Source organism: Pelophylax lessonae (assembly GCF_965119305.1).
Source record: "Pelophylax lessonae genome assembly, chromosome: 8".
Lineage (NCBI taxonomy): Eukaryota > Metazoa > Chordata > Amphibia > Anura > Ranidae > Pelophylax > Pelophylax lessonae.
In genome coordinates, this window is record NC_138775.1 from 35,769,984 (window position 1) to 35,794,143 (window position 24,160).

The 24,160-nt window shown below is 42.1% G+C and overlaps 1 protein-coding gene across 1 annotated transcript in view; it reads right to left on the minus strand.

Annotated features, from left to right (window-relative positions):
* The window catches only part of CPNE9 (copine family member 9), a 525,181-nt gene that overhangs the window by 26,433 nt on the left and 474,588 nt on the right, over nucleotides 1-24,160 (minus strand). Inside the window, exon 19 of the mRNA XM_082265785.1 lies at nucleotides 9,407-9,464. Coding sequence (XP_082121911.1) covers nucleotides 9,407-9,464 — 58 coding nt within the window. The remainder of the gene's footprint in view (nucleotides 1-9,406; nucleotides 9,465-24,160) is intronic.

Below are 24,160 nucleotides of genomic sequence, written 5' to 3' on the forward strand. Positions count from 1 at the left end.
ACAATTCTATTCCAGAGCCCCTTGACCTTCCTTCACTTAAATGACATATGCTTTAGATTTGGAATAAGAGCCCCGTACTTCAAGCAACAAGAGTTACAGTCACCTTTCTATTCTGAATATTTGGCTGCAGAAATAATGCCTCTATTACTATGACTCTACTATTAGATATACTTCTCCAGGTCAGTTCCCAATATCTTGATAAACTTTTTATATTCATTTCTAATAATTCCTCCTTGGTATCTATTTTCTTGAAAATTTTTAATCCACTTCCTGTTATATGCCTCTTTTACTTTTTGGCGTAGAAAGCTATGACTTAAAGTTATTTATTAGGTCATAAATGACATATAGGTCATTTTGGGGGTGTGGCAGGAGCCCGGGCTGAGGCTGCCATTACTCCTCTACCCATGGGTCTGCTGTTTGATGTGCGGCATATGGATTCCTCTTTCGTTCATATAGGACCCTAATAGGAAGTTCTTTCCTAAATAGCTTTTTGTCTGGGAGTTTCTCAAATACTAGACATCTATATTGACCACCATTGTAAAAGTATCAAGTCTAGATGGAAGACAGCACTGGACTGGTAACGCTGGAGGCTGCCTAGCAGAAGGTTTCTATGTAGAGGGTAAAGAGGGAATCACTTTCAATGGGTTACACCCCAATTTTAAGTAGTAGACTCTATTGGGGTCTAGGGCTGCTACCTTTCTGATAATGACAATGGGGCCGTTACTGCAGGGAACACTTGGGTGATTGGAGAAGAGCACCCTGTGCTCAAAAATAATGTTTGATTTTAAGATTTTTATAGTTGTTTATTGAAGATATGAGTATACAAGTGGAGCTCCACTAGTATACTTTTATCTTCAATAAATAACTATAAAAATGATCCAGTTTGAAGTTTTTCTGAGCACCAGGCGCTCCTCTCCAATCACCCATGTGCACCATTGTAAGAGGGCACTTTTACCCTGACTAGTACCTAAAGGGGGAACTACATTAGCCATCAATGTAAGCAGGCCCTTTTCCTATTGACTGCTGATGTAGAGGTGCACTTCTACACTAACCACCATTGTAAGCGGTGCTTCCTTGACTACCAATTTAAGGAAACCCTTCTTCATTGATCACAAATGTAAGGAGACATGCCTTCACTGACCAGAAATGTAAGGGGCAGTTCTCCACTGACCATTCATTTAAGGCAGTAGTACTTTGACAATCAATGTATGATGATGTCAAAGGCACCATTAAACAGTGAAGGAAGGGTGCCATAGTAATGTCCCAGCAGGGGCAGGCCTACGACACCCTGCACATGGAGGATCTCCATTGTCTTCCTGGTTGAGTGACGTGAGGCTTTATTCAATCCAGAAAACTGAGGACATGCTGCGGTGAAAGCAGAGTACTGCAAGGGACATCTCCAAACTAAAGATAAGTAAGACAACCTGATTTTTTTGTATAAAAACTAACCAGGGTGAAAAATTTTATTGCAGAATGAATAGCTTTGCCACCGTGTCAAAGGCAGTGGAAAATCAACAGATCTACTGGCAGCATCAGCATGTAATAAACAATGTTTCCGGGAGAACAAAAACTGTTGTGTCAATCCTATTGTCAGTCTGTATCATGAATGCAACTTTTGTGCCATATTTGCCCATAGGTCCACTTTGACAATCTCTATTGAACCACATCCCACATTTTAAAATTGCCTAATATCCAGATTTTCCCCCCAATTGATTTAGAAAGAACAAAAAGAAACGTCTGGAAACTCTGTTCTAAACTGGGTTCATTTTACTAGGAATCCTCGCTGGGCACAATTTAGGAAATTCTATATTTGGAATGCGGTGTGAAATCTTCCACTATGCTGTAAATATGTATTCAGGATTGAACACCCTAATTACTCTGAGCATTTCACATGAAATTACTTTGTAGCAAACCTGAGAGTTCCGACTGGGAATTTGCACTGTTATTTTCTCCTGCAGGCAAAGTAAAACCTCAAGGGCAGCCGACAACCTCAAAATGTCATGAATTAACCATTGGGCTGCTGTATCTGGCTAGGAACTAAGCTAGTTTTCATATTCATATTTATTAAAAAAATGGAAAAATCTGCTATATTTTTGTACTCCATTTTTAACATCGTAAAAGGAAAGCATGGTGACTAGGAATGGGCTCAGGTTTGTCCGTGATCCCAACTGTCCGAACCTGCCAGGAAGCTGACACTACACACGGGACATTTCCTGGTCCGCAGCTGCACAGATTGGGAAATGTCTCACTGCCTGTGATTAGCCGTGTGTAGTGTCGGCTTCCAGGCAGGATCGGGCAGATGGAATTCCGAACACACCCAAGCCCATCTCTAATGGCGACCCATTTGGCAAAATAACAGAAACTCCTAGCATTATATTAATATAAGGGCCTGTGTCGATGGGCTTTGAGTTTGTTTGGATGCTATCATGAGTTGGACATCAGTTTGAGATGCTTCTGAGATAATTGTAGAATTCATTGACAGGTGTGTGTGACCAGCAGTTGACCTTCCTTGACCTGCTTCAAGTGGTATCTGCATTCCTTTAGGCTTGTATGGAAGTGCAAAACCTGAACAGAACAAAAGCCAACCTACACAGGCTCAAGAACCTTATAAGAAGGGACATCACCCTTTTGAAACTCCTATAATAAATGTTTAAAGCTAAAGGCCCGTACACACGATAAGAAAATCTGTAGGGAAAATTTGTCCGACGACCGATCCGCCGATTTTCGGATTGTTAGTATGGTGCTTTCAACAGCCAACTCCGACTTTTCGGCTGACAAAATCCTGATGTGCAGGCTATAAAATTTTTGTCGTCCGTAATACAATGTCCAATTTTCATCTCATTAGTACAGATTTCGACGGAAAAAAAAATCTTAAGAGCAAGACTAGGCATGCTCAGAGACGAAAGAACACATACAAAGCAATCCAACACATGACATCACTTCTGAAGTAGAATTCTGTCGTACGGGAAAATTCGTATGAAAATAACCTCTTCACTTTCCACATCAGACTAGCATGCCACAAAAAACGGACGACAGATCGTTCGATAATCTGATCGTGTGTATGGGGCTTTAGTCTTAGTGCCCTCTATCCTGGGTGCCCTCCTTCCCTCGATAATTAAAGTGCACCTGTTTTCAGACTATGGACATTAAACTATTTTACATATGCTTATCAATACCTTAGTAATTTGATGTAAGATTTGGAGCTTCACCAGTAGAGCTTCAACGCCTAATTTCCATTCTACCTAGGCTTGTGTCAGCTTTTCGCTCTAAAAAGTACATGAGTACCTAAGTCGCACGCTTTTGCCCCAAAAGACTTTTATAATGGGAGCAGCTGGAAAAACTTGCAAAAACAAGTCTAATGCACGTTTTTCATGCATTGTCTTGCCTTGTAACCACTGTTACATTAGATAAGAAAAATGCTCAAGCCTGAAAATCATGCCAAAATCCCTAAAAAAAAAGGCTTATATAAGTCGACCAAAGATGCTCTGCTCGAGTGTAAATGGAGACTAAAAGGGCTTTAAAACAAGCTCTTCCTGACCTCACTAGCTGTTTTTAATGTAAAGTTATTTATTCTTAAAGATCCTCAAAGATCACAGCAAAGACTCAAAGATATCTTTCTAGCTCAGAAACACCTGCTGTGTGTTCTTATTAGAGCGCTGGCAAGCCGGCAAGATTCTGTTCTCATAGGCAAAAAAACCCCTAAGATTTCAGTTTCTATTTTGTAAACATTTCTCTACATTGCCTATAGATACAGAGATAATTCTGGGCTTACTGCTTGTAAAAGTACTTTAGGCCCCTTTCACACTTGTGCGACTTGTCCTGCGAATTGGGACTGCAAAGTCACATGACAAGTCGTACTCCAAGATTTCCAAAGAGTGCCATTCATATCTGTGCGACATCAAGTCGCAACGGCTTCAAAGTAGTCCCTGCACCACTACTTTGGGCCGATTTTAATGCGTTTTGAGGTCCATAGACATAGGCATTGCTTCAAGTTCAGTCAAAATCACTGCAAAAAATTGCGCCAAAATTGCAGTAAAATCGCGTGACTTTTAGGTCACGAGTATGAAAGGGGCCTTAGTGTGCTTGATCAAGGTGCAGGTTTACTTTAAGGATCTAATATTGAATCAGTCTTGGGGATTAAAAAGGCTGGGTCCACATATGTGCGAATTATATGCGAGTTTCTCTGCATCCAATTTGCATGACATGTGAGTGTGACCGGCTCTCAATGGAGCCGGTTCACACAGGTCCATGGCGATGGGGGAGCAGATTGGTCTGGTTCAGGTGTGAATTCAGGCAAAAATTTGGACCTGAATCGCATTTGACCTATTGAACAGATGCACACCGGACCCCAGGCACGAACCCAGCCTTACCTTTTTCCTCAGTCTTACGGCACCTGGGAATTTTTAATTTTTTTTGGATAGACTTCATGAGGAACACGATACATGTACCTTAGCCCTCTTATCTTAGTAAAAAGCCTTAGGCCCCTTTCACACATGGAGTCCGTTCAGATCCGCCTGTCGATTTTTTTGGTGGATCTGAACGGACGCCCCATGCATCTCTATGGGGCATCGGATGTCAGCGTATACGCGCAGGAGCCACAATTGCGACACAGCGCTGCAGTACGCATGGATGTGACGTCACACTGCAATATCTCCTAAACAGTGCGCGTTTTTAAGATATTCACTGTACCTAGGGTAAGCCTTGTTATAGGATTACCTGCAGGTAAAAGATAAAAAGTGGAGTTTACTACCGCCTTAATACAAAGGTTTCTAATGATCGTCAGCTCCATCTAGTGGCCATAATGCAGTATTTTTTTTTATGAAATCTCAAATCTCAATCAGGAAAAATTTAGTATTATTAGTTGTGTTGAAAATATTTGGTGCATTGATGCATCACAATTCAGCCTTGCTCGATTCTGCATCGATGCAGAGATCAGCTGAATCGTGATTGCTCGTGATGTCAACCCTGCTCCCTCCCTTGTCACGTTCATCCTAATGGTGGCTTAGCAGACACTCAAACCAGGCCATAGTTGCCAACATTTGAAAAAAATTTCCAGGGACACTTTGCAGCACAGCTATCAATTACTTACCACACCCACTTCCTTGAAGCTCCACCCACTCTGCATAATTAATCTCCTCCTACTTATCATCAGAATATAGGATCTACTCAATAAAGAGAGAATTACAGGAAATTGAAAAGGGAATTTCAAACTTAAGGCCAAAGTAGCAGAGTTGGAATAATTTTCCCATTCAGCTTCACTACTTCTGCCCAAAGTTTAAAATTCTCATCACAATTCCCTACAATTCTTAAGTGTCAAATGTGCTCAGGTTTGACCATAAAAAAAATGTAATATGTAAATATAAATAAAGTGCAAGGTGTAAATAAGTATAATAAAACCGAATTATACTATGTGGTATAATTAGGTTTCATTTTATTTATTTACACCTTGCACTTTATTTATATTTACATATTACATTTTTTGTATGGTCACACCTGAGCACATTTGACACTTTATTCACATGTCATGTAACCAGATATTTTTGCACATAAGATTGTTGCTTTCATCCTACCTACCTTCATGTCTGTGAATTTGTCTTCACTCTCCAGGGGTCCTTCTCTGCTCTGCAGTGGCGGCCGGCACTGGCGAGGGACTGCCGAGAACGAATGCCTTTGATTTAAAAATGGCACCAGGTGGCACCATTATGTAACTGCGCATGCGCCTGGCCTTAGTTTGTACGAGCTTTCTCCGAGCCCGGCAGGCGTCAGAATGGCGCATGCGCAGTTACGATGTCGGCCCGCAATCTTTTTTTTGTTTACAGGCACCGCCTGCCCGTAACGGGCATTTACGGGCAGCTCGATAAACGGGCGCTTGCCGGGTTAAGATAAATTACCCGGGACAGGCTCCTATTTGCCGGGACTGTCCCGGAAAAAATGGGATAGTTGGCAAGTATGCCAGGCCACCTTTGTGTTTCCACCTTCCACAAAACCCCTTCAGTCCATGAGGAGCCATGCTGTGTGCACATGTTGGCGGGGACATGAAGGGCCGGGCTGGAGGCGGCTTGGCCTGTCTGTGCTGGTACTGCTGCTGATGAAAGTGATGGCAGCCAGGCTTGTGGAGCACCGAGCTCTGGGGAGGAGAGCAGAGCCAACAGTACTTTGGTCTCGGGAGGGTTGGGGCGGCCGCAGCATTCCCAGCCGGAGGTGTGACGGTGGAGGAGGATGATGAGGCTGAGCTGGAGGAGAGCCAACAGAGCGGCAGAACCAGGTGAGGGGGCCACGGGCAGGACACAGAGGGGACTGAACCTGTCACCATTTAATACTGTTCCAGCTGCCACCCCCGCTCATTACCGTAGTCCTCCCCTGCCCAGTGTCACCACGGACCAACTCCCATCCTTATCGACCAGCATCTACACAGTCCTCTGCCCCCCCCCCCACGCACCTCTTCGCAGCATGCAGATATGACAATAAAAATGGTGTGCAGTGCTTTGCGGTGATAAATGTATAATAGAGTCTTATAAAGTAGTGAACATATACTGTATAGTTCTGAAATATATACAGTATATGAATCTGTAATTCCTGTTCTGGTGAGTGGTTTGAACACAGTACACTTGACTTAGCACTGGAATTACTTTGAATACACAAAAAATTACTTTCAATCATATCACAGATTTATATTTATATTTCAGAACTATTTTTGTTCACTACTCAAAAAGACCCTTGTGTGCATTTATCACCGCCAAGCGGTGCACACTTTTTTTTTGTTTTGTCTAATAAAGGTTGTATATTCACTGTGTGCTAGCTGCTAACTATGGTAATCATACAGAGCCCACTTTATTTATTTTTTTTAATGCAGATATGATTGCATGTTCCCCAGCTGGCTGTCAAACTGCCCGATGTCCTCCACAGCCCGTTCCTCCCCACGCGGGTCCCACTGTCTCTAACCCAACCCACTCCCCCCTTCTTTTATATGTCTTAAACTGCTCCCGGTCACTAATTCCAGATCAACCAAACTCCACATCAGATGGATATGGATCCCAGCCCATTCCTCCACCTCCCCATTCAAACCAATGGCCACTGCATAGCAACAATCCTCTCCCTTCCCTCCTCCATTCACAGTATTCAACCCCAATCCTATGCAACCCTGAACAATCTGAGGTCCCACCCATTCTTATTGTTGGACCCCCTCATTCTTCAGTTCCTGTTACCCCAGCCCCCCAGACTCCTCCATCGAATAATATTCCTGGACTCTTCCAGTCTTTCATTCCTGGATTCCTCCTTCCCTATCCCCAGACTCTTTCATTCTTCTTCAATCCCATTAAGGGATTCCACCTTTCTATTCTTATCCCTTGACCCTTCCATTCTTCAGTTTTATCCATGGACTCTTCGATCCTTTGGTTCCTATGTCCAGATTCCTCCATCCTTCCTTTCCTATTCATGGATTCCTCCTTCCCTTACCCCAGACTCTTCCATTCTTCCTTTCTTTACATCGAATCCTCCTTCCCTATCCCCAGACTCTTCTATCCTTCCTTTCTTTTCATTGAATCCTCCTTCCCTATCAACAGACTCTTCCATCCTTCCTTTCCTATTCATGAATTCCTCCTTCCCTATCCCCAAACTCCTCCATCCTTCCTTTCCTATTTAGGGATTCCTTCTTCTCTATGCCCAGACTCCTCTATCCTTCCTTTCCTATTCATGGATTCCTCCTTCCCTATCCCCAGACTCCTCCATCCTTCCTTTCCTATTCATGGATTCCTCCTTCCCTATCCCCAGACTCCTCCATCCTTCCTTTCCTATTCATGGAATCCCTCGTTCCCTATCCCCAGACTCCTCCATCCTTTCTTTCCTATTCATTGATTCATCATTCCCTATCCCCTGACTCTTCCATCCTTCCTTTGCCATTCATGGATTCGTCCTTCCCTATCCACAGACTCTTCCATCCTTCCTTTCCTATTCATGGATTCCTCCTTTCCTATCCCCAGACTCCTCCATTCTTCCTTTCCTACTAATGGATTCCTCCTTTCCTATCCCCAGACTCCTCCATTCTTCCTTTCCTATTCATGGATTCCTCCTTTGCTATCCCCAGACTCCTCCATCCTTCCTTTTTTATTCATGGATTACTCCTTCCCTATCCCCAGACTCCTCCATCCTTCCTTTCCTATTCATGGATTCATCCTTCCCTATCCCTGACTCTTCCATCCTTCCTTTGCCATTCATGGATTCACCCTTCCCTATCTACAGACTCTTCCATCCTTCCTTTCCTATTCATGGATTCCTCCTTTCCTATCCCCAGACTCCTCCATCCTTCCTTTCCTATTCATGGATTCATCCTTCCCTATCCCCAGACTCCTCCATCCTTCCTTTTTTATTCATGGATTACTCCTTCCCTATCCCCAGACTCCTCCATCCTTCCTTTCCTATTCATGGATTCATCCTTCCCTATCCCTGACTCTTCCATCCTTCCTTTGCCATTCATGGATTCACCCTTCCCTATCTACAGACTCTTCCATCCTTCCTTTCCTATTCATGGATTCCTCCTTTCCTATCCCCAGACTCCTCCATCCTTCCTTTCCTATTCATGGATTCATCCTTCCCTATCTACAGACTCTTCCATCCTTCCTTTCCTATTCATGGATTCCTCCTTTCCTATCCCCAGACTCCTCCATCCTTCCTTTTATTCTTCCATCCTTCAGTTCTTCTGACTGCTTGAGTTTGTTGATGAAAACCATGGGCAGTAATCGTGATGGAATCATTGACAGGATAATTGTAATCAAATCGAATCGGGAGACCACTGAAGATGCGCACCTCTAGGTATTATGGCCAATGGGTGGAATGGATGATTATAACAAAAAACTGTCAAGATTTGTCAAGGCTGGGCAAATGCTTGTCACATTCATCCACCTGATTTAAAAAAAATAAAATAAACAGACCCTATAGTGAGTCATAGAAAGCAAATGTGTCACCCAGCACAGCCTTTCCAGCTCAGCTTAGAAACAATCTGCTAAACAAAAACTCAACAGCAAGTCTGTCCTGTAAATAGCAACAATTGCCTAGCACCCAATAACCTGTGTATTTGGAAGTGCTATTTAGTGTTACCATAATGTAGAAGAAAAGCCTCACTACATCTATTAGTAAAAATGTTCCCTTCTTCTTTCCTCCTACCTGTCCTACCTAACCTGCATAAAAATCTGTATATGTACCTATTTGTAATCCGGTATCAGGGAGTGCTGACTTTTGAAATATAGATAGCAAATGGCAGTAGCACTAATACATTTCTATATGAAGTATGAGCATGAAAAACATAATACAAAACTGTTAACGGTTATAATGACTTCCAAAAATAATTTTCGCAGAAATGGTACAGCAAAAAAAAAAAAAAAAGTATCATTAGGTATACCAGATCACTTACCATCAAACTCTGCTGGTCCAACTCCCACTATAATAATGGACAATGGTAACGATGAAGCCTGCAAGACAGCAAGTACATGACCTCATTTACACCATGAAAGCTGCAATCCACAGACACTAAAAATGTTGACTTCCTGCAAAGGGTGGCTACATTTTTTTTATGCTATTGGAGTGGTGATTGCACAGTGAGTAGCACTGTTGTTTTGTCAAAGTCTACAAAATGATTTTTGATTAGCTACAGAAACCAAATGACAGATCAACATAACACCTTACTGCTGCAATACATTCCCAGAGGTTCTACATAAGGCCGAGACCTGCAATCTCAAGGGTCAAATCAGTTAAAGCCAGAGATGTATAGTAACTAAGTAGAACTACTTCACTACTGTACTTAAGTACTGAAAGGCGGTATCTGTACTTTTCTAGAGTAGAATTTCTTTCTCCTACTTCCACTTTTACTTCACTAAATTTTTTCGATGATTTCAATACTTCTACTCCGATATTTTTTTTTTGTGCTGCATAGTTACTCGTTACTATTATAAAAATGACCACTGCCAGAACAGTAGATGGCAGGTTTCATGAAGCTCAAAACATGTGTATTATCAGCGCATACAAAAATAAATGCTACTGTATGTATAAATAAAAGCTGCATTTGAAATAATAAAAAACAATATGATGTTCAAACTTTTGACTTCTTTCTTTAATAACTACATAACACAGTACTTGTACTTTTACTTTCAGTACTTGAGTAGCAATTTTTTTTTCAAAACTACTGGTACTTTTACTTTCAGTTCTTGAGTAGCAAAGTTTTTAAAAAAACTACTTGCAATACTTAAGTACAAAAAATGTTGAATACTTTAGTACTTCTACTCAAGTCACTTTTTGATCGAGCACTTCCACTTCTACTTAAGTCACTTTTTGATCAAGCACTTGTACTTTTACTCAAATATGGGTTTCGAGTACTTTATATAACTCTGGTTAAAGCAGACATACAGACCTGTGAATACAGTGCAAAGATCTCACCACTAGAGTCCTTAAGAAACGCTCAGGTCACCTAACACTCCAGCATTTACCAACACTGAAAGGTCAATTTTGGTCAGACTGACCCTTTAATCAGGATGCTCAAAAAACCTTACGGCTTGTACTCACCTCTGAAGTAACCCGTTGTAGACATGTGCAGTTCATTTCGTTGCAAATAAATATTTGGACTATATTTGGATTACAGTACAGTATTTACTAAATTCTCAGAATAACGAAACAAAATTTGTCCGAATTACCGAAATTTGTCTGATTTTCCAAAATTTGAATTTAAATTCTATTTGAATTTGAACTGTAAACATATTGTTGAAATCAAAGACTGTGTGCGTTATTAGATTAACATTTCAAAATAATGCTGTTTTTGTTAAGCCAAAGGTAATTTATGATTTAACCACTTGCACGACTACGTACTGCGGCAGTCAGCCTCTCCTGGGCAAAGTGATGTATGGGTACGTCACTCGCCCACAAGCCTGTAGGGGGCGAGCGCACGCCGCCGCCAGCATGCTCCCACCCCCACTCGTTCCCTGCCTTCCCCGCGTGTGTGACCGGCGGCTCCGATGTCTGCCGGGCACTCGCGATCTCCCTCAGAAAAGGGGGAAAGACAGACGGCTGATGTAAACACATCCGTCTGTCATTCTCCCTTAGATCATCACCGAGGCTATGCGATCCTGCTATGTAGGATCGTATGTCTCTGTGATGATCTAACAAGCCACGCCCCCTGACAGTTAGAATCACGCCCCTAGGGACACACTTAACCCCTTGATCACCAATAAAGTTAACCCCCTTCCCTGCCAGTGTCATTTTTACAGTAACAGTGCATTTTGATACCACTGATTACTGTAGTAATGTCACTGGTACCCCCAAAAAGTGTCAAAAATGTCAGTCAAGGGTCCGATCTGTCCGCTGCAATGTCGCAGTCCCGCAAAAATAATCGCAGATCGCCGCCATTACTAGTTAAAAAAAAACAATAAAAATGACATAAATCTTTCCCGTAGTTAGTAAACGCACTAACTTTTGCGCAAAGCAAACAAAATACACTTATTGTGATTTTTTTTACCAAAAATATTTAGCAGAAAACAAATTGGCCTAAAATGTTAAAAAATTTAGATTTTTAAATTTTTTTTAAGAATTTCATATAAAAAAATGTGAAAAAATATTGTTATTTTTTCAAAATTGTCGCATTTTTTTGTTTATAGACCAAAAAGTAAAAATTGCAGAGGGGATCAAATACCACCAAAAGAAAGCTCTGTTTGTGGGAAAAAAAGGACATCAATTTCATTTGGGTACAGCGTCGCACGACCGCGCAATTGTCCGTTACATTCACGCACTGCCGAATCACAAAATAGGGCCTGGTCTTTGAGCGGCCAAACCCTCCGAGGCTTAAGTGGTTAAAGAGTCTTTGTAATCATTTGATGAGGATGATTCATTTGTTTGTTTACTTTTCAAGTGTAAAATTGATGAAAAGCAACCAGTAAAATATAAATATGTAAAAGCATTTGTAATTGACATTTTTTCTCAGCTGGCTAAAATTTGTGCACAGTATTCGACATACTAAAATGTTGAAAGTAAGATACTTCTTCTATGAATTAGAACACTTCGCATATTTTGAATAAACGTATTATTATTACAAACAAGATCAATATAAATAAATAAAAACCAAAAGTTTGGTTACTTGGCTGCTGCATTTGAATAAAAAAAATCTAAAATTTTTGATTCGACGAATTCGAAATGTATCAATTCAACCATTTTGAAACGTGAAGTCTGCAAATTTGAAGAAAAATCGATAAATACATAGAATGAATTCCGAACACAAATCCAAAATACGAATTGATAAATTAATCTAATTTAACGAAACAAAATAACTTGATTACCGAATCTAAAGGAAACAAAATGAAACAAATTTGTTCGTCATGCACATGTCTAATGCGTTGTTCTGGTGTCACTGCATTTGGCCAGAGTGGACTAACTATACTAGCCTTCTAGCATGGCCAGCTACCAGGGATCCCTCTGCAAGCGGTTGCAAGCACCTTTAAATATTTACTGACTTCCAAACGGGATCGTCTGGGAAACATCATCGGAGATTTCCCAGTTTAAGAAGTATTTATAACTTTAAAATATTAAAGCTCTCAGTTTAAGCCTCTGGAACACATCAACAGAGGCTGATTAGAGAAATTAATATTCAAAGCTAAGGGGAGCGCAGAAAGCTCAAAAATGTTCCCCGGACAGCTTGGCTGGCTGCGACCACAGCAGAAATCAAAACTTCCCAGCAGACTATTATTGTAAAAAACAGTTTGGTAACCTAAGATTTCATAAAAAATCCAAGTGCCTTGGATTCCGGATTCTCAATAAAAAGAATTCTTCCGCCGGTTGCAGTCAGATACCTAGCACACCCCTACAATGTGCTTATACAGTATATGAGGCATTCAGGCAGGGGCAAAGCACCAACTGCAGGAAGCTGCCATTTGTCTAAGCCCTCAAGTGTTTAGGGACACCAGGTACTCAAAAAGCTTAAAAGCATGAAGGCATCTCTTGGGTTTGCTTTTACCTTTTGGATCATACATCCCAGGAGTCTTTATGGCATTTTTTTTCTTTCATCTGGAGGAGGGGAGAAGGGGCTTTCTCAGCTAAGCACACTCTTCTGCCTGCATGCCTGAGCAAAGGGCAGATGAATTCCAGAAAGCAATTGCTACATGAATCATCTCCCTCTACCCACAATGGCCCCGGCTAGAAATGCTAGGGGTTTGTTTTTTAAAGTAATTTCTCAACAAAATAAAGCATGAAGACATACATAGTTAGTCAAAAAAAAGACACAAGTCCATCTAGTTTATTCAATGAAAAAAAAACAAAAAAAAAAACAATAATATACCCACAGTTAATTCAAAGGAAGGCAAAAAAACTCCAGCAAAGCAAATTTGCTACAGCAGGGAGAAAAAATCCTTCCTGATCCCCCAAGGGGCATTTGGATATTTCCTGGATCAATTTTACCTATAAATGTTAGCACCCAGCTTTATTAGGTACATGGATGGATGGGTGGGTGCGTTTGCTTTGAATATTAAAAATGACTTGGTTAGTTTCATTTTGGATATTTGGAGTAAGGGAGGGTTAAAACTAGCGATCGACCGATATTGGTTTTCGTTGCAGATACCGATATTTTGGCCATTGTATATCGGTATCGGCCGATATTGGCCGATATTTTCGTATATTTAAAAACTTTTTTTTTTTTTCTTTACTTGACAGGTAGCTGCAGGCATCACTCCCGTACAAGCACTTTCCCGAAATATCGGCAATATTGGTAACTTTGGAGGCCGATTCCGATATATCGGGGAAAGTGCATATCGGCTCTCGATATATCAGCTTTGCGGATAATCGGTCGATCACTAGTTATGACCCATGTAAGGTTTATTTTGGCGATCTGTGTCCCATTGGGGAGATTTACCTTCGCTACCTGTTCCAGAGTCAAACAGGAAGTGAGAGGAAATGCCTGCAAATTACAGGACTATCTTGGGGACCACCAGGTCACCTGACCTAGTGTCCCCTCTAGTATTTTCTGGGGACAACCCAAAAGCCTAAGTGAAGGAGACCACAATGTCAGGTTCACTAGTTGTCCAAAGATAGAGCTTTGCTAATAATGACTATTTTAGGTGTACGTAAATACATACATTTTTTTTTTTTTTAAAGTAATGAAAAACAAGACTACAGGTATGGTTTTGTTGCATAAAAACTGGTACTAAAATGTGTCCTCCCCATGGTATTGTTATTTTACAAAAGAAACCCAATTCAATTTTTATTTTTTTTATAATTTGGTATATTGTTAATGGTCCATCCATCTCATTAAACAATTTCCCTTATTAGTTATAAACGTATTATCATTTTCCATGTCAAGTTGGCTGGAAAGAGGTGTGGGGTGTTGTAGTGTCAGGAGCGTGTAGCGCTTCTGTTCCTTGATACCTGCTGACCTCATTCCAGCATCCTGGGTTAGGCTGTGATACATTCCCCCTATCTGTTTGTCCACCTGCAAGTAGATTAATGTGGCCAGTCTCTGGGTGGAGCCCAAACCGGATTTAAGCCAGCCAAGTCTGCAGTCTCATGCTTGTAATATTGCATTTGTTACATATGCTCCAAGCTCTCTGTTTGTCTGATCTGCTCTGCTGTCTCGATTTCCTCGCTAATGAACTTGGATTGGATATTGACTATTCTCTGAATCCTGCCTGCCTGCCTTTTAGCTAGAGATTTGACCCTGACTATTCTGACCCTTGCCTGCCTTGTATCTGGACTGTCATTGCACCTCTCTGCCTGTCTGCCAACCACAAGTACCTGTTTGCTGTGCTCAGTTCAGGCCTGCCCCAGCATGGTAGCCAGCCACTATAGCATTGTGTATAGGTCCTGCGTGCAATCGAGTACCGGTAGGCCTTCTTGCCTTACAGGAAAGGCTTTTTCGATTTAATATGCAGACAGTAAACTTCCGGGATGACAGTTGGCATACCCCTCAACTTCTGACCACATTTTAGTTACCACGTGATCCATCCACTGCGATAGTCTGCCTTGAAAAGCATATGCTCCAGGATTTATATTATGCTATCCACTATTTCTACTTCCTTTGGGGTACTATAGGTGATGCCAGGGCCGGATTAACATAGGGGCTATTGGAGCTGCAGCTCCAGGCCCCTCCCTGAATATAGGCCTATGCCAGTGGCTTATCGATATCTACGTGTGCTGTCTTGAAGAAGAAGTCCCCTCTGCACTGCACATGTGAAGGAGAGAAGTCTCAGCTGCTGCAGCTGAGTCCTGTTCCTGCCGATGCCTGGCTCCTATCACAGGATCTGTTACACTCACACAGATCCTCAGTGTAAAGGAGATGCAGGCAGCCGTCAGGGGGAGGGGTGCTGATGTCATCCTAACCATCAGAAGCCCGGGAGAAAGGAAATATTTCATGCTGCTCAAATGAGGTTAGTAAATAGGGAGAGAGGATTGTGCAAAAACTCTCCTGGGGGCTGTGATGATTGTGGGAGAGGCTGCTGCTTCCCCCCATGTAATGTGTTCCCTTTTGCCCACAATGTAATGTGTTATGCCATACAGTGCCCACCATGTCATATGCTGTGCCATGCAGTGCTTGCAGTGTAATATGCAGTGCCCACCATGTAATGTACTGTGCCATGCAGTGTCCACTATGTTATGAGCAGTGCCCACTATGCCATATGATGTACCATGCAGTGTCCACCATGTAATGTGCTGTGCCATGCAGGGCCTACCATTTAATGTGCAGTGCCTATCATGCCATGTGCTGTGCCATGCAGTGGCCACCATGTCACGTGCAGTGTCCACCATGTCATATGCTGTGCCCAGCATGCAATGTGTTTTGCCCGCTGTGTAATGTGCTATGCAGCAGTGCCCACCATGTCGTGTGCTGTGCAGTGCCCACCATGTCACATGCAGTGCCCACCATGTAATGTGCTGTGCCCAGCATGTAATACGTTGTCCCCACTGTGTAATGTGCTATGCAGCAGTGCCCACCATGTCACATGCAGCAACCACCATATAATGTGCTGTGCCCAAAATGTAATGTGTTGTGCCCACCATGTAATGTGCTGTGCCCACCATGTAATGTGCTGTGCATTGCCCACCATGTCACGTGCAGTTCCCACCATGTCACGTGCAGTTCCCACCATGTCATGTGCAGTTCCCACCATGTCATGTGCTGTGCCATGCAGTGTCCACCATGTCACGTGCAGTGTCCACCATGTTATATGTTGTGCCCAGCATGCAATGTGTTTTGCCCGCTGTGTAATGTGCTATGCAGCAGTGCCCACCATGTCGTGTGCTGTGCAGTGCCCACCATGTCACATGCAGTGCCCACCATGTAATGTGCTGTGCCCAGCATGTAATACGTTGTGCCCACTGTGTAATGTGCTATGCAGCAGTGCCCACCATGTCACATGCAGCGCCCACCATATAATGTGCTGTGCCCAAAATGTAATGTGTTGTGCCCACAATGTAATGTGCTGTGCATTGCCCACCATGTCATGTGCAGTTCCCACCATGTCATGTGCAGTTCCCACCATGTCATGTGCTGTGCCCAAAATGTAATGTGTTGTGCCCACAATGTAATGTGCTGTGCATTGCCCACCATGTCATGTGCAGTTCCCACCATGTCATGTGCAGTTCCCACCATGTCATGTGCTGTGCCATGCAGTGGCCACCATGTCACGTGCAGTGTCCACCATGTCATATGCTGTGCCCAGCATGCAATGTGTTTTGCCCACTGTGTAATGTGCTATGCAGCAGTGCCCACCATGTCGTGTGCTGTGCAGTGCCCACCATGTCACATGCAGTGCCCACCATGTAATGTGCTGTGCCCAGCATGTAATGCGTTGTGCCCACTGTGTAATGTGCTATGCAGCAGTGCCCACCATGTCACATGCAGTGCCCACCATATAATGTGCTGTGCCCACCATGTAATGTGCTGTGCCCAAAATGTAATTTGTTGTGCCCAAAATGTAATGTGCTGTGCATTGCCCACCATGTCATGTGTATTGCCCACCATGTAATGTGCTATTCCATGAAGGCCTCCCATGTCAATTGCTGTTCAGTGCCCACCATGTCATGTGCTGTGTTGTGCCTATCTTGTCATGTGCTGCACCATGCAATGCCTACCATGTAATGTGCTGTACGGTACAGCACATTACATGGTAGGCATTGCATGGTGCAGCACATGACAAGATAGGCACAACACAGCACATGACATGGTGGGCAATACACAGCACATTACATGGTGGGTACAGCCTGTACCCACCATGTAATGTGCTGTGTATTGCCCACCATGTCGTGTGCCGTGCAGTACCCACTATAAAATGTGCTGTGCCGTGCAGTGCTCACCATGTCATGTACTTTGCCCACCATGTAATGTGCTGTGTTGTGCAGTGCCCACCATGTCATGTGCAGTGCTCACCATGAAATGTTCTGCACCCACAATGTAATGTGGTGCCGTGGAGTGCCCCAGGTAATGTGATGTCCAGTGCCCACCATGCCATGTGCAGTACCCACCATATATTGTGCTGTGCCCACCATATGATGTGCAGTGCCCAACATGTAATGTGCAGTGCCCAACATGTAATGTGCTGTGCCAGCCATGTCATGTGCTGTGCCCACCATATAAGGTGATTTGCCCACCATGTGCTGTGTTGTGCCCACCATGTAATGTGCTGTGCAGTGCCCACTATGTCATGTGTTGTACCCACCATGTAATGTACTGTATCCATGTATCCACCATTTAGTGTGCTGTGCCCACCATGTAATGTACTTTGCTATTACCCCCATGTATTGTACTATACTGTGCCCCCCCACAGACTCACCTCCCCTCTACCCTTTCTCTCTCTCTCTCTCTCTCGCCCCCTTAACCCCCTCTCTCCTACCACTCTCTCTCTCTTTCCCCCCACTCTCTCTCGCACCCCCTCTTTCCTACCACTCACTCTGTCTCTCTCACCCTCTCTCTATCCCCATTTTTCTCACCCCCTCTTTCTCTCTCTCACTTTCACCCCCCTCTCTCTCTCATCCCCTCGCTTTCAGCCCCCTCTCTCTCTCTTTCGACCCCCTTCTCTCTCTCTCAGCCCATCTCTCACTCTCTTTAATTTATTTTAACAAAAAAATGTTTGCGTTTTCATTGTGTAATGTGCTATGCAGCAGTGCCCACCATGTCACATGCAGCGCCCACCATATAATGTGCTGTGCCCAAAATGTAATGTGTTGTGCCCACAATGTAATGTGCTGTGCATTGCCCACCATGTCATGTGCAGTTCCCACCATGTCATGTGCAGTTCCCACCATGTCATGTGCTGTGCCCAAAATGTAATGTGTTGTGCCCACAATGTAATGTGCTGTGCATTGCCCACCATGTCATGTGCAGTTCCCACCATGTCATGTGCAGTTCCCACCATGTCATGTGCTGTGCCATGCAGTGGCCACCATGTCACGTGCAGTGTCCACCATGTCATATGCTGTGCCCAGCATGCAATGTGTTTTGCCCACTGTGTAATGTGCTATGCAGCAGTGCCCACCATGTCGTGTGCTGTGCAGTGCCCACCATGTCACATGCAGTGCCCACCATGTAATGTGCTGTGCCCAGCATGTAATGCGTTGTGCCCACTGTGTAATGTGCTATGCAGCAGTGCCCACCATGTCACATGCAGTGCCCACCATATAATGTGCTGTGCCCACCATGTAATGTGCTGTGCCCAAAATGTAATTTGTTGTGCCCAAAATGTAATGTGCTGTGCATTGCCCACCATGTCATGTGTATTGCCCACCATGTAATGTGCTATTCCATGAAGGCCTCCCATGTCAATTGCTGTTCAGTGCCCACCATGTCATGTGCTGTGTTGTGCCTATCTTGTCATGTGCTGCACCATGCAATGCCTACCATGTAATGTGCTGTACGGTACAGCACATTACATGGTAGGCATTGCATGGTGCAGCACATGACAAGATAGGCACAACACAGCACATGACATGGTGGGCAATACACAGCACATTACATGGTGGGTACAGCCTGTACCCACCATGTAATGTGCTGTGTATTGCCCACCATGTCGTGTGCCGTGCAGTACCCACTATAAAATGTGCTGTGCCGTGCAGTGCTCACCATGTCATGTACTTTGCCCACCATGTAATGTGCTGTGTTGTGCAGTGCCCACCATGTCATGTGCAGTGCTCACCATGAAATGTTCTGCACCCACAATGTAATGTGGTGCCGTGGAGTGCCCCAGGTAATGTGATGTCCAGTGCCCACCATGCCATGTGCAGTACCCACCATATATTGTGCTGTGCCCACCATATGATGTGCAGTGCCCAACATGTAATGTGCAGTGCCCAACATGTAATGTGCTGTGCCAGCCATGTCATGTGCTGTGCCCACCATATAAGGTGATTTGCCCACCATGTGCTGTGTTGTGCCCACCATGTAATGTGCTGTGCAGTGCCCACTATGTCATGTGTTGTGCCCACCATGTAATGTACTGTATCCATGTATCCACCATTTAGTGTGCTGTGCCCACCATGTAATGTACTTTGCTATTACCCCCATGTATTGTACTATACTGTGCCCCCCCACAGACTCACCTCCCCTCTACCCTTTCTCTCTCTCTCTCTCTCTCGCCCCCTTAACCCCCTCTCTCCTACCACTCTCTCTCTCTTTCCCCCCACTCTCTCTCGCACCCCCTCTTTCCTACCACTCACTCTGTCTCTCTCACCCTCTCTCTATCCCCATTTTTCTCACCCCCTCTTTCTCTCTCTCACTTTCACCCCCCTCTCTCTCTCATCCCCTCGCTTTCAGCCCCCTCTCTCTCTCTTTCGACCCCCTTCTCTCTCTCTCAGCCCATCTCTCACTCTCTTTAATTTATTTTAACAAAAAAATGTTTGCGTTTTCATTTTATTTTATTTTTCATTTTATTTTTTTTCATAAAAAGGCCCACCAAAATCCTCAGCACCAGGCCCATGATGCTCTTAATCCGGCCCTGGGTGATGCTAATATATGCACAATTGATATGTGGTTAGCTCATATATATGTCTTGACCCTATTATTTTTTCGTACTCCCTTTCGTGGTGCAGGACCCCATGTTGCCTTGGTTGTGGGCTGCTTTGTCTGTATGTGTCCCCACATCCACTCTTTGCCCCCACTCCCCGATGCTATGTGGTCGTATGCCAGCCAGGCAAATGTTGACCTATAATAATACATGACTAAATAATAGATGTTATATGATCATGTTTGTAGTTACTGCTTGTTCTCTCTTACCCAGAATACTTACCTCTAGTTCCTGAAGAAGCGCAAATGCACGAAACATGTTGAGCTTTTTTTCTTCACACATCAAATCTACACCAGGCCCGCCTAGACATTGATGACCATAACTCTTCTATGTATTCATTTGGTTATTTTGGGGCCATTTTGGTGGTTGAGATGATGTGCCTATGAATATTTGGGTAGTATAACATCGCAAGCATTTTATTTGCACTTTGTATTTTAAGAACAAACTGTAATAAAATTTATAATTTTTAAGACATTTTGTGTATTTTGGTGCTTAAAAAGTCCATAAAGGTTCACCCATCAGTTTTTCCCTTATGGAAAAGGGGGCTGCTATAGATGAAGAACACAGAAGCCAGCTATAGTGCCTGACCACCTGCGTTAAGGGTAAACCTAACATATCGCTGCACCACCAGCTACAGCCCTTGTTAAAAGTAATAGTAGGTTATGGGTTAGCAGTAATGTATAAATGGTTCCGTTTTTTGTCTTCAGTTAATTGGGGTTGTGGGATCTGCCTCAAAAAACTCCCTCAGGGTCTGCAAAATCATGAAGGTTAATGATATTTCCTTACACATGAAATAGCTTGCCTTTTGGGATTAGCGTCCTTTAAATCAATTTTGTTCCTACAGAAAAAGCACAAGTCAATTTTAAAGAAGCCAGTTAAGTCGAAGACGCATGCAGAAAAATTAGAAAGCGCTCCGGGCCGTAATTAGAAGTCTGAACGTCCTATGGTCCATTGACGATAATAACGAGGTCTCTTTTTTTTTATGGTGAAGCCCCTCGATGGGGCGCTCTACAGAAACAACACAGTTTAGCTGTGCCAGGCTTTTCAGTTTGCAGAAAAATCTTCTCGGCCGGCTTTGTTCTGTACGCAGACTCTTTTCTACAAACATCTCTCTTGTGCGCTCTGTGGGATTATTATTAACCTTCCTCATTTTAATTGGAATTAATGTCAACTCTTCATTAAACCAGATTTTCATCAACAGTCAGAAAGGGCTTTTTTTCATTTCCTAGCCTACTGGGAGGCCTGCATTGAATGTGCTCGATTTTTAGACACTAATTGTTATTCTCAGTTGTTAGGATATTGGCTTATTAGCGGCTGCTCTTTCTCACACTGCCCAGAGGAAACGCACTTTTGTTCAAGCTTTTTTCTTAATTTCGTTCTATTCCTGTGTGTGCTACCTGTTCTATTTACTCCATCTGCGCTCTTTTTGACCCCACATTGGTAGCAACAATCCCAGACACCCTTGGAGCAATGTGCCCTAAAGTTAAACATAGCAGGTACTGGCTGACTTTTGCTTAGGTTTCATAAACTAGTAATTTTTCTTTTTACAAGGAATACAAAGGCAATTGAGTTACCATTTAAAATTAATCTTGTATTTTATATTTTTGAATATTATATTACTAATAATATTTCTTTATTGAATATATTATATTATATTGCATGTTCCTTGTTAGTGCATGAGTATTGCAGCATAATTAATTGGTTCTTTGGGTTGCTTCTCCAAAATACAAGTAAAATTAATCTTGTATTTTATATTTTTTAATATTATATTATTAATAATATTTCTTTATTGAATATATTATATTTCAAGTTCCTTGTTAGTGCATGAGTATTGCAGCATAATTAATTGGTTCTTTGGGTTGCTTCTCCAAAATACAAGTAAAATTAATCTTGTATTTTATATTTTTGAATATTACTAATAATTTTTCTTTATTGTATATATTATATTATATTGCATGTTCCTTCTTAGTGCATGAGTATTGCAGCATAATTAATTGGTTCTTTGGGTTGCTTCTCCAAAATACAAATAAAATTAATCTTCTATTTTAAATTTTTGAATATTATATTACTAATAATATTTCTTTATTTAATATATTATATTATATTGCATGTTCCTTGTTAGTGCATGAGTATTGCACCATAATTAATTGGTTCTTTGGGTTGCTTCTCCAAAATACAAGTAAAATTAATCTTGTATTTTATATTTTTGAATATTATATTACTAATAATATTTCTTTATTGAATATATTATATTATATTGCAAGTTCCTTGTTAGTGCATGAGTATTGCAGCATAATTAATTGGTTCTTTGGGTTGCTTCTCCAAAATACAAGTAAAATTAATCTTGTATTTTATATTTTTTAATAATTATATTACTAATAATATTTCTTTATTGAATATATTATATTATATTGCATGTTCTTTGTTAGTGCATGAGTATTGCAGCATAATTAATTGATTCTTTGGGTTGCTTCTCCATCTCCCACTCTGAGATCTGCTGTACAGTAGATTGCAGTTGGCTGATACCAAGTCAAATACAGGTACTTACACTGCTTGCATTTGAAAAAAAAAAAAAAAAAACGTACCAAAGTTTTAAAGAATACAGTGCTGAATTGATCTGTGTCTTTTATATCTGACTTTTCTTTTACTTAATTCATATAATTATCATACAGTATATTGCAAATAAAGATTTTGTAATCTCATTGTCAAGTAGAAAGTAGAAAGTATGGATGGCTCCTTTCGACATGTTTTATATTTATTCCTACTTCCTATGCAAAAAGCCGATTGTATACAGAGCTCAATATCACATGTTGAAATTTCCACAAACAATTGGGTCATACTGGTCTCCCTCAATTCCACTCCTTTCTCCAAGGTGTAAATTAGGGAAAGAGCATCAGAAAGGAAACCTCGTAGTTGCCTGGGCTCATGTGCCATGGGTCAAGACTATAATAAATTATCTATTTTTTATATACCCTGGAAAAAAAAATATTATATATATATATATATATATATATATATATATATATATATATATATAGTGCATTGTGAAAGTATTCGGCCCCCTTGAACTTTTCTAGACATTGATGAAGAAAAGCAGGCCCAAACCATGATGCTGCCACCACCATGTTTGACAGTGGGGATGGTGTGTTCAGGGTGATGAGCTGTGTTGCTTTTACGCCAAACATAACATTTTGCATTGTTGCCAAAAAGTTCGATTTTGGTTTCATCTGACCAGAGCACCTTCTTCCACATGTTTGGTGTGTCTCCCAGGTGGCTTGTGTCAAACTTTAAACGACACTTTTTATGGATATCTTTAAGAAATGGCTTTCTTCTTGCCACTCTGCCATAAAGGCCAGATTTGTGCAGTATACGACTGATTGTTGTCCCACCTCCCACCTCAGCTGTAGATTTCTGCAGTTCACCCAGAGTGATCATGGGCCTCTTGGCTGCATCTCTGATCAGTCTTCTCCTTGTATGAGCTGAAAGTTTAGAGGGAAGGCCAGGTCTTCGTAGATTTGCAGTGGTCTGATACTCCTTCCATTTCAATATTATCACTTGCACAGTGCTCCTTGGGATGTTTAAAGCTTGGGAAATCTTTTTGTATCCAAATCTGGCTTTAAACTTCTCCACAACAGTATCTCGGACCTGCCCGGTGTGTTCTTTGTTCTTCATGATGCTCTCTGCGCTTTAAACGGACCTCTGAGACTATCACAGTGCAGGTGCATTTATACGGAGACTTGATTACACACAGGTGGATTCTATTTATCATCATTAGTCATTTAGGTCAACATTGGATCATTCAGAGATCCTCACTGAACTTCTGATGAGAGTTTGCTGCACTGAAAGTAAAGGGGCTGGATAATTTTGCACGCCCAATTTTTCCATTTTTTATTTGTTAATAAAGTTTGAAATATCCAATAAATTTAATTCCACTTCATGATTGTGTCCCACTTGTTGTTGATTCTTCACAAAAAATTACGCAAATGTTCAAGGGGGCCGAATACTTTCGCAAGGCACTGTACATGTCACAACTTGGGTTTTAGCGGTCCTTGGAATGACTAATACAGGAGACTATAGATAAATATTACAAAGTCCCGCTATTAACAAACAACTTCACAGCTCTCATTGTAATTACTCTGGTGATC